The 14,004-nt window shown below is 28.5% G+C and overlaps 2 protein-coding genes across 2 annotated transcripts; one reads left to right on the forward strand and one right to left on the reverse strand.

The window, feature by feature from the left end:
- Nucleotides 1-8,793: 8,793 nt before the first annotated feature.
- On the forward strand, nucleotides 8,794-9,585 carry LOC110607074 (transcription repressor OFP17). Its single transcript, XM_021746131.2, has one exon. The coding sequence runs from the start codon at nucleotides 8,838-8,840 to the stop codon at nucleotides 9,402-9,404; it is 567 nt and encodes a 188-aa protein (XP_021601823.1). The 5' UTR covers nucleotides 8,794-8,837; the 3' UTR covers nucleotides 9,405-9,585.
- Nucleotides 9,586-10,012: 427 nt separating this feature from the next.
- LOC110606276 (protein GRAVITROPIC IN THE LIGHT 1) lies at nucleotides 10,013-12,588 on the reverse strand. Its single transcript, XM_021745027.2, has one exon. The coding sequence runs from the start codon at nucleotides 11,670-11,672 to the stop codon at nucleotides 10,332-10,334; it is 1,341 nt and encodes a 446-aa protein (XP_021600719.2). The 5' UTR covers nucleotides 11,673-12,588; the 3' UTR covers nucleotides 10,013-10,331.
- Between the last annotated feature and the right edge of the window lie 1,416 nt (nucleotides 12,589-14,004).

Below are 14,004 nucleotides of genomic sequence, written 5' to 3' on the forward strand. Positions count from 1 at the left end.
CCTGTTTGGAGCTTTAGCCAATAAGTGAGGAGATCAACCCAAGGAGCAATATAAAGGTAGGCAACAATAGAATACCCCCTATAGAGCGCGAAACTCAAGCATCAAATATACACAAAGTAGAGCCTCCATATTTAAGCACATAATTAAGATTTTTAAGTGATTAAGTCAACTCAAATAAAGTCAAATGGTAAAACTAGCCAGGCTATAAAGCACACAACACTTCATATTTTCATTTTCTTATAATGCTTAGTGCCAGTGAACCATTCCAGCTCAAAAATCTTCTTCATATTGTATGTAGTTGAGCACTTTTTCTTGCTTGAGGTATCAATTGTTTTCAGCTCGAGGGCACATATTGGTGATACCTATCCCCAGCTACTTGTGTCTCAATCCTTAAGTAACTACTAGCTCTACTCTTTATCCATTATCAGACAGAGGAGTAGGTTTTGTGCTTCTTAGGGTTCCTTTTACTTTCTTGAAGATGAAATGGATCACCCATCACTTATCACTTTTTATTTGTAGCACAATGTTATCACACAATTACCATGGTTGAAATTCTGGCACATATTTTAACTGAGTTGACAATCAATTTAAGAGCAAGCAATTTTTCAGTCAAATATTCATTATAAGGCTCTCTCAATGTGTATTTAGGATTCTAGCAGTGTGAGCAAAAGAGAGACTCTACTAAGGCTACCTAGACATTGCAAATTAACTCAATCGCCCAAAGCTCAAGTGAATAGCCTTTCATGTAAGCAGGGGTCTAAAGACATTGAAAATGGCTTAACAAAAGGGAAGAAACAAGTGAAATTATGCTCGATGTAACCCTCCTAAACTTAGCTCACTTGGTCCTCAAAGTGAAAAATGCACAATGAAAAATGAAAAACAAAAAAGGAAGGGAACTTCCCCGGAGTCATGGAAGTAGCAGGCGCTACAGGTCAAGTGTGTGGCAAAGGGCAAAAATGATCGGATCCATTGAGGAAGGTGAGAGTCAATAGTATTCTGGCGTGATGCAAGGTGCATGCGTAGAGCTGACGATCAAGGGCAGACCTGTCGATCGGGGGTACTGGGCTCGTCAGATAGTCATTGAGATCAGAACCCAATTGTTAGCACTTTAGTGGGTGGTGGTCCCCACTCCTCTCTTTTTCGCGACATGTACATCTGAAAGGGAAGGAAGCAAACTCCAGACCATCCATTAGTAATCCCAAATTTGAAAATGATCAGAAAGATAATTATTAAAAATAAAGGAAAGTCATAACAGAAAATAAAAAGAAGATAAGGCATGGGCACGCCTTGTAAAATGGGTTGCCTTTCATGAGAGCCCTACTTTAACGTCTTAGGCTGGATAGTAGAGGTGGTGTCAAATTGCATCAAAATGCTCGGTCAAGCACACATCTTCCTCTACCTGAGCTTAGATACCTTTGTAGAAGAGTTTAAGATCATATCCATTAACCATAAATGTTTGTCTTGTGTCGATAAATGGAAGAGGGAAATGGTCTTCTCTTGCAGAGGCATTCAATTTTTTATAATCGATACAGACTCACCCCCCATTATAAACACGGATGGGCACCATCTCACCATCATCATTCTTTACAACTATGATTTCGGTCTTTTTATGCACGACATGTAGCAAGTTGGCCCACCGAATATCAGAGATTAGGTAGATCGTACCTGCATCCAGGATCTTTTGAATTTCCTTCTTCACTACTTCTATCATTTTTTCTTCTTCCATGAGAGTTAACTTGCTGGATATTATGACCCACATGATCTCATGTTCATCTAAATAAGCATATTTAAGGTGGCCGGGCAATTGTTTGAGTTCCAGTTTGGGTACCTGCATAACAGAGGTGAGAAGTTTGGTATTAGAGAGAGGCATAGCCATAGGAGATGACCAGTCATTGCGGGACATGGAATCGGTCAGAGCATCGAGCGCTGCGCACTCTACGGGTGTGGTACCTACAAAATTTGATAGTCCATCGAATGTTAAATCAAATATTTCCTCAACTAATGGGTTAATAACATGTATTCCACAGATGGAGTTCACATCATTGAGATATCTCATTGCTTCGTAAACATTAAATTTGACGACCTCGCCATCAAAATCCATAGAAATTGTGCCATCATACACATCAATTTTTGTTCTTCTTTGCTAAGGAAGGGTCTTCCAATCAGCATGTTAGAGGACTTGCAAGATTTGTCTTCTACCATGTCGAGGATATAAAAGTCAACAGGGAAGACTAACTCACTGACTTGGACTAGGATGCCCTCTAGAACACCTTTCATGTGAACCACAGACCAGTCTGTCAGTTGGATGATCACCCCTGTCTTTTTTAATGGACTAGCACATTGATGGAAACTCCTAGGTCACACATAGCTCTATGGATCCCCATATTACCAATTTTACATGAAATGGTAAATATACCTTGGTTTTTATACTTGGATGGTAACTTTCTTTGCAACACAGCCGAGACATTCTCTCCCACACTTATCCTCTCGTGCTCGGTTAATTTCCTTTTGTTGGTGCATAAATCTTTCAGAAATTTAGCATAGCGAGGCACTTGTTTGATTACATCAAGCAGTTAGATATTTATCTCAACTTTGCAGAATGTCTCAAAGAGTTCTTTTTCATCCCTATCCTTTTTAGACTTGGCGAACCTTTCAGGAAATGAGGATATATGATCACTTATACTTTTTCATCCTTACCCTTTTTAGACTGAGCTAACCTTTCAGGGAATGGGGGATGTATAATCACTTGTTCTAGCTATCCTTTGTCGACCTCTTGTACTTGTCTAGTCTTAGGTTGGCTTTCTGCAACTTCTAACTCCAGTTCTGCTTCTTTATCGTGACCACGCCTAGTCGGACGAGGTGCATCTTGTAGCTCTCTCTCATTACGCAAAGTGATTGCACTGACATTCTGTCTAGGATTCACTACTGTCTCAATTTTAGTAAAAATATAATTCTACTCTATTAAATTTTAACTCACTACATTTTTATTCAATTAGAAAAAATAACTTTTTAAATTTTTTCATAGAATTTGAGCGGCTAAATATGATACTGTTTAAAATTAATTCATATTCAAAATCTATTCCCTTTTAAAATTAAAATTTCAAAGGAAGAGGTCTCTCTATCATTGGAGGTGAATATCTAATCAGTTCGATACTCAATAAAATCAAAAATTAAATTTTATAAATTTTTTAAAATGAATCTAAATTGAATTAGAGAAAAAATTGATATAAACTTAATTATTTTGATTTAGTTTGAATTGATTGATTATACTTTTTAATTTCTTTTTCTTTTTAATTTTATTTATAATGTCCTAAGATTTTGTTGAAATGTTCCGATATAACATAATTAAGAAAAAATAATAAATTTTATTAAAAATTAAAAAAAAATCATAGTTCATATACTCATATATAAAAAAAATAACTATTTAATCTGGTTCGATTTTATTAATTTTTATTAAAATTGAACTAAATAAATATAATTAAAATTTCTAAAAATTAAAATTAAGCTAAATTGAAAATAAAATAAAACTAAACAGATATTTAATTTCACACCCTTATTTACTGGGACATTCAATTTAGCTTAATTTTAACATTTTGTGCAAATTGATAAAAAAAACATATTGTGCAAATTAACTAAAAGTTCAATTTAAGCTTAATTTTAACTTTTTTTTTAAATTAAGGCTAAATTTCTTGATTTTTTGTTTAACCCAAAAAATTAGAAGCTTTTTTTTTTTAAGCTAAAAATAAATTAAAATTGAAACTCTACTAATTTAAACTGAAAAATAAAATAATAATAAATTGAATAATATACAGGGGTGAAAATTTAACGTTAATTCTTATTCAAACCTTATTAACTTTCTTAACTTAATATTTACATTTAAAAAGTGAGAATATATATTTAATAAGTTTAAATTTAATATAATTAAATAATAAATTACTTCTAATCTAATTATATTAGATTTTTTTAAAAAAATTATTTAAATTTTAACTCAATAAATTTCTATTTAATTAGAAAAAAGAAGTTTTAAATTTTTCTTAGAATTTGAGTGGGTAAATATGCATATAGACAGTGAAAAATAAATTCACATTCAATCTCCTCTTATTTAGAGGTGGCTCTACTGAAAGATAAGGATTTAGTTGATTCAATTTTAAAATTGAGTGAAATCAAATAAATAGAAAATTAAATTTTAAAATTTTTTCAAATGAAAATAATTTAATTAGAGAAAAAATACTGATATGAACTTGGATTTGAATCAGTACATTCCTATCGGTTAGATATTAAAATTTTTTTCTTTTAATTTCTTTTAATATTTTAAAATTTAATTAAAATGTTTCATTTTTATTTTTGCCTAATAATAATCGATAAATAAGAAAAAAAATTTAGATTGAAAACTTAAAAAAAATTTCATTATCCGCATACTAATCATACAAAACCATTGAAAAATAATTATTCAATTCAATTTAATTTAATTTTTTTTTTTCCAAATGAAACTAAACATATACTAATTTTTTAAAATTAAAATAAAACTAAATAAAAAAACCAAATCAAAATTCAAAAGTTATTTAATTTATCAATTTAAGTGGAATAGAGTTTAGCCCTACCTACTTGGCAGCCCCTCAGATCAATTATTGAATACATGAATGATGGTAGCTAGAAGTGCTTTCCCTTTTACATTACATTGGCTAAGGGATTGCAAGTCTCATCCAATAAGATGTGAGTTGGGACATTCTTTTGCTATTAATAGGAGTGATGTTATATGGACATAGTCCTCCATCCATTACTTATCATAGCCTATCATATTACTATCATGCAGGGTTACATCAATACCTCAAATCAGAATATTATTCAGAATATTGTAATCTACAAGAAATTAGGGTTATCTCTACTCTCTCAAGTTGATAAGAATTATAATTTAATTCATATTTTTTTAATAATAAATAATTCAGTTCAATCAGGAGATTTTAATTTTTTAATATTGAAATATTTTTTAAAATTTAAAAAGACACGTTTTGTTTTTTTAATGAATCTATCCGATACGAATCTAAATTAGTCGAATTAGTAGATTTCAAATGATAGAGGATTTATATAAAAAAAAATATATAATAATTCAATTCCTAACATTCAATAAGTTAATCTCCTCGTTAATCATGTATGTGGAGACTAAATTACTAGAAAAAATGATAAGTGATAGTCTAAATTATTCAATTTAATAGTACATTTAATTACCAAAAGTATTATGTTGTTGATAAAATAAAATTTTAGACAAATCATTTTTCATTAAACAAATAGATAGCCAACAAATCATTTAATTTATTATTCTGTAATACAAGAATTCCCAGTACCATATTAACTCAAATTTGAATATGAAAATAAAACTAAAGTTATTTTCTAAAACAATATTTTACCTTTTCAAAAAATTAAATTATTTTCTGCCTTTCAAAATTTTATTAATACCACTAATATAAATGTATTAAAAAATATTATTTTTCAAATTAAAATTAAGTAAAATGAGTTATTTTTTTAAAAATTATTTTCCTTTTTTATAAAATATTTTTTAAACATAAACTATTTTTCTACAAATAAACGAAACTAAAAATTTTTCTTCATGCTTTTTGTTGAATTTTCAAAACAACATGACTATTTAACATATAAATTAATTAATTAATTTTATTATAATATAAAAATTAAATTGTAAGTTTTTTATTTTTAAAATTATTACATGATTTCCCATGAATAAATAATAATAATAAACAAATTTTTCTTAATTAAAAAAATAAAAATTAAAAAATTATCTTCCAATTGCATAGATTTTATGGATGTACATTTAATCTATAATGATGGAATTACACGTACATTTAATCTATAATGATGGGATTACTGAAGTACTGCTCAATGATATACTCAAAATATATATTCGATATAATGCCACCGATGTATTAACTCTTAATTCTCCTGTCATTATCAGTGTTATATATTGTATAATTCTTTACATAAAGTTTAGGCACAAGTTTTTTCTTCTCATACTTTTTTAATTTTTCAATACTAATGTCATGCTCACTAGGGCTGAGCAGAATTCGGTTCAAACCGAAAAAACCGATCGAATTGAATCGATTTGAAAATTTGATTCGGTTTTTTATACATTTCGGTTCGGTTCGGTTTTAAATTTCAGAAATTCCGGTTATTTCGATTCGGTTCGGTTTTGATCAGAAAAAAACCAAAAAAACCGAACCGAACCGATTAGGGATAATAATATATTTTTTCAATAATATAGAGAAATTAAATTATATTAAAATTAAAATATTTTAATTAAATTTTAAAATACTAAAAATAAAGAGTAAAAAATTAAAAAATTATTAAAAATCGAAACCGATCAAACCGAACCGAACCGAACCGAATCAGACCGGTTCGGTTCGATTCGGTTTCTGACCAAAATCAGTTCAGTTCGGTTTTCATAAAAACTAAAATTTTAGTTTTTGGTTTATTCGGTTTGGTTCGGTTTTGAACTGAACTGACCGAATGCTCACCCCTAATGCTCACGTCCGCACCTTACTGTTGTGATTTATAGACACTAAATGATAATTTACAAAAATTTTAAAATGTTTAAAAAAAATTTAATAGAAATTTAAATCACTAAAAATAAAAAATTATTATTTAATTTTATAATATAAAAAATTTAATAATTAATTATTAATTTTAAAAAATATATTAAAATACTTTTAATTGTTTCATTAGTATATAAAATTTATTAGTTAGTTTTTGAGTTTGTAAAAATAATATTAATTAATTTTTTTATATTAAAAATATTTTAAATTTTTTTATAAAATTAACTGTTAAAAGTAGTGGAGAGATTAATATATAAATTTTTTAAAAGATTTTTTAAAACTACAATCCTTTAAAAAAAATAAAAAAGTGGAGGGAAATGAAGCAATCGAGAGCAGGACCACCCTTCTATAAATTAATCTCCCAATCTTTGGTAAACAAAACATGCCAACCACTATACATCCGTAGTTGCAAACTGAAACACAGTTGGCACACGGCCACTAACTTGGAATCTTTTCTTTAAAAACTTGTGATTTTTATATAATTACATTAATTCATTTTTTATATTTTAAAATTTTTATTAAAATTTTTATATATAAATTTGTTAATAATTTTTATTTTTAAGTTAAAATTAAATAATAAAAAATAAATTATTTTATTAAAAAATGTAAAAATTACTTTTTAAATATAAATTATTTTTTATAAATAAATAGAATTTTAAACTCTATTTGTTTTATAGAAAATATTTCAAATAAGTATTTTTTTGTATTTTTTGGTATTTAGACGATTAAAAAATTTAATTAATAAAAAATATTTTTCTAATTAAATGCTAAAAATAATTTTTTTTAAAAAAAGAAAATCATTTTTTGTCCTTAATATCTTTATTAAAGTCTTTTTTTTATAAGTTTTTTAATAAATTTTATATTTAAAATTAAAATTAAGAAATAAAAAAATAAATTATTTCATTAAAAAATATTTTCTAAACACAAATTATTTTCAATAAATAAATAGAAGCTTATTTACTAAAGAATAATAAAAAAATTAATTAATAAATTTTTAAAAATTTTATAATTATTTTAATATATTTTTTATACTGAAAAATCAACCAATAAATTTACCTCTACATTTATAATTCACTATTCGTTTTTTCCTCTGTTACTTCTAAAATCTAATTGATGAAATTATAAATTATTGTAAAATTAAAAGATAAAATTGCAATAAATTACAATACGCTAGGATTAGATGGTATATAATATTCATGAGAAAATGATGAAATAGCCCAAATGTGCAATAAAAATAAAACCAAGCGAGCAGATAGTCTAATTTTTAAAATATAAGGACTCAAAGGTTAACTATGATAAACTCTACATACTTTTTTCATTATTTCATAATTTTTTTTCTATTTTTTCTTTTTTATTATTTTAAAATTATTATTTACTTTTTTAAATCAAAATAATATATAAATTAATTAATATAATTTAATTTTATTTTATTTTATTTTTAAAAAATTTACTAAAATATTTTTTAACATTTAATAAAATTTAATACATTTAAAATAAATATAATTAAAAAATTAATAAAAAAATATATTTTTTAATATATATAAAAAATAAAATAAAATAATAAATTTTCCTATTTTTAGTGGGATGCCAGTTTTCCTCTCTCCCATACGTGAATGCAACAAAGTTGATTCAGTTAGTTTAAAATCAAACTAATAAATTAAATATTAAAATTTTAATATTTATAAAAATTAAATTAAATTAATTTTAATAAAAAATAAAATAAAATTAAATCAATTTAATTTAATTCAACTGGATTTGATTAATTTAAATTTTTAATAAATTTTTTATTTTTTATATTTTTTTATATTATTAAAAATAATATACTAATCAATTTAGTTCAATTCAAATTTTTTAATTATTTTATTAAAATTAAATCAAATCGAAATAATTAAAATTTTTATAATTAAAAATTATATGAATCAAATAAAAAATTAAATTAAATTTCTAAATCAATTTAATTGAATGGATTTTTTTCTTTTAAACTGAAACAGAGAAAGAAAACAAAACAACTAATCTAAGCCTAACCACCATCTCTTCATAATCTCTGCATCTAACTCTACTTCTCTCTCTCTCTCTCTCTCTCTCTCTCTATATATATATATATATATATGGTACACCAAACATAAACAGAATAAATCAGTCTCCACTACACAACATTTCTGTTTAGAAAGTAATAAACAGACACCAACATCCTGTTCCATTTCTTCAACTACACTCATTTCCCAATTATTACACATGAAAGTGAAAGCATTGGTTGCCTTCCAATCCAAGCTTCTAAATCCATGCAGAAATCTATTTCTCTTCTTCAGAATCAAACTCAGAAAACCTGTCTTTATAAGAGCTTTTCGATTTTGTGCTCACCGCAACAAAACCAGAAAAGCTCAACCTCTTACAAAGAACCCAATTTCTACTGCCATGTTTTCATTTTTCCGATCCCCTAAGCGGTCAAGAAACATGGACAGAGTTGGAGAGCTTAGGAGTGTCTCCAAAGAAGAGAATGATAGAAAATTCTTTCCATCACCGAAGCTCTTTCCGTCACCTCTTACTCCAGCTTATATCACGGCCAGCAGAGTCGCCATGAAGGAAGCATTCGGCAATGAAGACGTGCAAGACGCATGCAGAAGTTTCGAGAACTATTTGGTGGAGATGATAGTTGAAGAGGGAAAAGTGAGGGATTTGATGGATGTGGAAGAGCTTCTGTATTGTTGGAAGAATCTTAAGTCTCCTGTCTTCATTGATTTGGTGTGTAGATTCTATGGTGAGCTATGTAAGGACCTGTTTTCCCCTGAGGATAACAATTGATACTGCAAATTGACTCTGCATCTAAACTTTGCTCCCCACCCCACCCTTTTCTCTCTTTCAAGAAAAGAAATGAAGAAGAAGATCAAGAAGCAGCAGCAACTCTCTTTGATTTTTAACTGTATTAGATCATTGTCACAGAGTAGATAATTGAAGGAATAAAGCCAATTCTCAAAATTTTACAGCAGGAAACTTATTCCAAGATTCATAATACCATATCTCAAGCACACTTGATTTTCACAACATATAATCTAAGAAAATGATAGTGAAAATATTAAATCATGTCCCTCTAAATTAAGATACACGAATATCTCGATCCTTATCATTGAAGCAATAGACAGCTTCTTACAATTGAAACATGGCAGTAGACAATAGACATCTTCTTACAGCTCTTGATCTTTCCAAACAATAAAAGTTTCAAAGAATAATATTTCCTACAATTCGATTGGAGAGAAACTTGCATGTTCTTGAATATAATTATGCACGGGCATATAATAAAATTTGCACGCAATTAGACAGATTACAGCAACGCATCTTTTTAATCCTAAAGTCTCCACTCAGTAAGTAATGATGGAAGGAATATAATGGCATCACCATATACAAGAAACAAATGAAAAAAAAAAACTAATATAATGGCATGACACGAGTAGATATCTATTTACAATTGAAGAAGCATGCAACAAAATTTCTTTTGCAGCTTCTGACAATTATAGATGTAAAAGAAACAACAGGTAAGAAGTACAAGCTTTGAGCTTCTAGTTTCTTAATCCTACTGTCTATCACATTGTACTAGCTATAGTCTAAAAAACCAAAATACTAGCTCCAAACTAACTTATCTAGGAATTGGCATCTTCAAAACAATAGATAATTAGTATTGCAAGTTTAATGGTCATTAGAGCACTTGCATCATTCGCGCATAGCAAAATGGTTTCACTTCTGAAGATAAACCCGAGATTTCACCAATGTGTCTCCAATTCTGAACCCAGGCATGACCATAAACTCAACTTTGATATCAGATTGTCGTCCATCAGGGATGAATGTATCTTCCTCTTCTACAGATTCCATATAGACATCTGAGAATTTGCATCCCCTGCTCACAGCAAATATTTTGGCTTTAGGATCAACTGAGGTTGCAGTCCCTTGTAGAAACCAAACCCACTTTGCCATTCTTGCAAATATTTGATAGAATGGTGTCCTTGGATGCTTGCCACTCAATATGAACATCCTATGGTCCAAATTACCAAAGAAGGACATCTCCATTACTGGATGAACAACAAACAAGTATTTCTTTCTGCAGAACTTGGCAAACCCTGAATTAGGATTTTCTATCAAAGAATCAATGGGATCATCAAACCTCAAAACATCATCAACGCTATAGGATTTAAGTGACATCCCGTGAAACATTCTTCGAGCAATGTAGGCCTCAAATGCATACTTCTTATGTGACCTTTTGGAGTAAACAACCCCAGTTTCAACTGAATTGGCTGCCAGGTCTAAATCCCAACCTGAAGCTTTCATCAAGCTAATTACTGGCTTTGCAAAATCATGAACACACTTCGAAGCTGATACAAAGGCATCTTGAAACATGGCAATATTTAAAACCCTCACATTTTTTCTCTCCAAACTTTTCTGCCTGACCTTCTCTGCCAATACGGCATTCCCCACATCCAAATCATGGAGTTGTTGCCGCAACTGATCTATCTCAGCATCTTTAGCTCTTTTTTCGGTCTTTAGTTTCTCTAACAGCTTCTCATTCACTTTAATCTCTGCTTGCACACAGTCAACATAAGAGGAATCACGCTTTGCTTTTATTAATTGCTTCTCTTTATAACTCCGCTTGATCTTACAGAGTGCTTCAAGTTGAGCCACAACATGTTCATCAGCAGCTACAATCTTATCTGGGTCATAAGGAACATGAGCTTCCTGAAGCTCAATATAAGCTAATTTCAGGGCAGAAACTGATTCAAATAACTGAAGAATGAAATCTCCACCATACACATTGGATTTGATAGGAACTACAGCAAGCTGTGGATGGATTTTCTCATCAGCAAACCCTGTTTCCTTAGTGGCATCACTGCCATCTTCTCCAACTGATTGAACATTATTGTCATTGAGGCTCTGGTGATAATGGTGGTGGTGGTGGTGGTTCTGATTTGGGTTTTCATTGGAAAACACACCAATGGATCTAAGTTTGCAAACTTTGGCAAATTTAGAGACCATTTCTGATATGTTTGAAGAGGGTTTAGAGGGTTTAGTAGTGGCACACTCCATTCTTTTGAAAGATCAAAACCCTAAGCTGAGTCAGATCTAATAATGATGTTTAAAGAAATATTTAGCTTTCACAAACAGTATAATCGAAGAAAGTGAATAGGAGAAAGGGAAGTCATTATAAAAATGGGTTTACACAATCCATAGCAAGCCCTAAGAAGAAACAACATTACGGGTCAAGTGCCTTAAACTATGGGTAGTGGCTACAAACAGCTAAGATTAAAGAAATAAACAAGGGCATCAAAAGGTTGATTAAACAAATATTAACAACTAAGATTTGTGCTCAAAATAGGGTGAAGAGATTCAAACTAGCTAAAGAAGTTACCCTTTTAGCATTCAAACCAATTAAAAACTCATAATCATTCAATCAATCAAGGGGTTTAACAAAGCACGAAATCAAACCAGCCAACTGACCAACTGCCCCAAGATTAAGAAAAGTTAGCTTTAAACCTGAAAATGGCTTCATCATCCAAAGACTAGAACAGAAGATTCAAAGAAACTACCAAAACCTCAATCCCACAATGGAACAACACCACAAAGAAAAAGCAAATATTTCTTACTCTTACTGAGAAAGAAGAAAACCCAGAAGAAAAAGACACTGTTTTTAGCCCCCCCGCCTCTTCTGAGATCTAAGTATCAAAGTTTTCCAGGGATTTGGCTCAAAACATCAGCTGGGTGCTTAAATATGGCATTTATTAGTGTTTGAATCTGAAAGCTGAACTCCAAGAATGAGAGAGAGAGAGAGAGAGAGAGAGAGAGAAAACTCATTACTTTACTGGAGATTAATCTTGAATGATTAGTGTGAAGTGAAACAGTGTGAGGTTTGAAAATTATTTAGAAAATATTTATGGGGAAATGTACAGATTCTGTAGCTGTTCCAGTTGCAGAAGTTGCAGGAAGCCAGGCAGCATTTGAATTCTAATGTGTTGGGAAATTTGAGGTTAAAAAGAAAGAAACAACCGCACGCTATTTACCCTGAATTACCTAAATAACCGCACGCCACTTTCCTTTTCTTTTGTCATCTACGTGATGTGTCAGATCTTACACTTATCCCAAGGAAAAAGGGGAAGCTTTTTTACAGATTCAACTATGGCCGTTCAGATACTGTTAATAGTTTATCGATGATGGGAAAACGACGACGTTTTCTGGGAAAGTAACCGAGTGGCAGTGGAATCTGATCAGTCTGCTTGCAAAGAGCTTGGGCTTAGGGGACACCCTCTTGTTACAATTGCCAAGACATTGTCGGGAATTGAGTTGGCTACTTGGCCATAATTAACGAATCAAAGAAATTCTCAATATACATTAAAAAAATAAAAATTATAAGCTGACCGGGTGTGAGAAATCCCATCTTGAGAAAGATGGCGTTTGCTATGATCCAATGGGCTTTAATGCTTTAAAACTATCTCTCTTTTGGTTTTTATTTTCATCATAACCTCTTTTTAAATACTTAAAAAAATTTATAAAAATTATTTAAATCTTATCAAATAAAATAATCTATTTAACTCTTTTAAATATTTAATAATAACTATTTAAATTTATAAATTTTTTAAAAATAGTCATTTAGCTTGTAAAAATAGTAATACCAAATCTCTTATTTAAATTTTTAAACGTCTGAAAAATAGCTCAATAATTATTTAAATTTTTATTGAATAACTAAATTTAATTTTTAAATTTTAATATTTAGTTATAAATAAAATATATTATTTATATAGTTAATAAATAAATAATATAATTTTATAAATAAATAAAATATCATAAAAATTTATAAATATTTAAATTAAAAATTTATCAGAGTATAAGAGAATTATTCACTTTAAAAACATAGAAACAAATTCAAATTACCTTTTCTGTTTCCTTTAAATAAACACTAAATTTTAATTTTAACATTTCATTTGAAAACCTTTAAGTGTTATTAAAAATATATAAGTATTATTATGTTTATAGATAATATTATATATAAAAAAATAATAATAAAACTATAAAAATATATTAAAAAATTAATTTATAAGAAAATAATTTATATTTTGTTAATAAAACTTATAAAAGTTATGAAAATATAAGAATTGAAGATTTAATTTATTAATTTCTCAATTAATTTAGATCATAATTTAAATATCTATATAAGAAAATTATATTTAAACTTTAATATATTTTATTATTATTTTGTTTTTATTAAATATCATTATATTAGTTGTATTTCCTTAATGATCTATTTAAAATTTTTAAAGGATGTTCTGAGATTAAAGTTTAATTTTTATTTAATGAAAAAATTAAAAAAAATGCTCAATTAATGTATAAAGAACTTCTAATTTACTGATTATTAAATAATTTTTTT

This window comes from Manihot esculenta, chromosome 18 (assembly GCF_001659605.2).
Source record: "Manihot esculenta cultivar AM560-2 chromosome 18, M.esculenta_v8, whole genome shotgun sequence".
In the NCBI taxonomy this organism is placed as follows: domain Eukaryota; kingdom Viridiplantae; phylum Streptophyta; class Magnoliopsida; order Malpighiales; family Euphorbiaceae; genus Manihot; species Manihot esculenta.

What these genes read in the sequence shown, in the direction of transcription:
- LOC110607074 (XM_021746131.2), top strand. Translation starts at nt 8,838, where the DNA reads ATGAAAGTGAAAGCATTGGTTGCCTTCCAATCCAAGCTTCTAAATCCA.
- LOC110606276 (XM_021745027.2), bottom strand. Translation starts at nt 11,672, where the DNA reads ATGGAGTGTGCCACTACTAAACCCTCTAAACCCTCTTCAAACATATCA.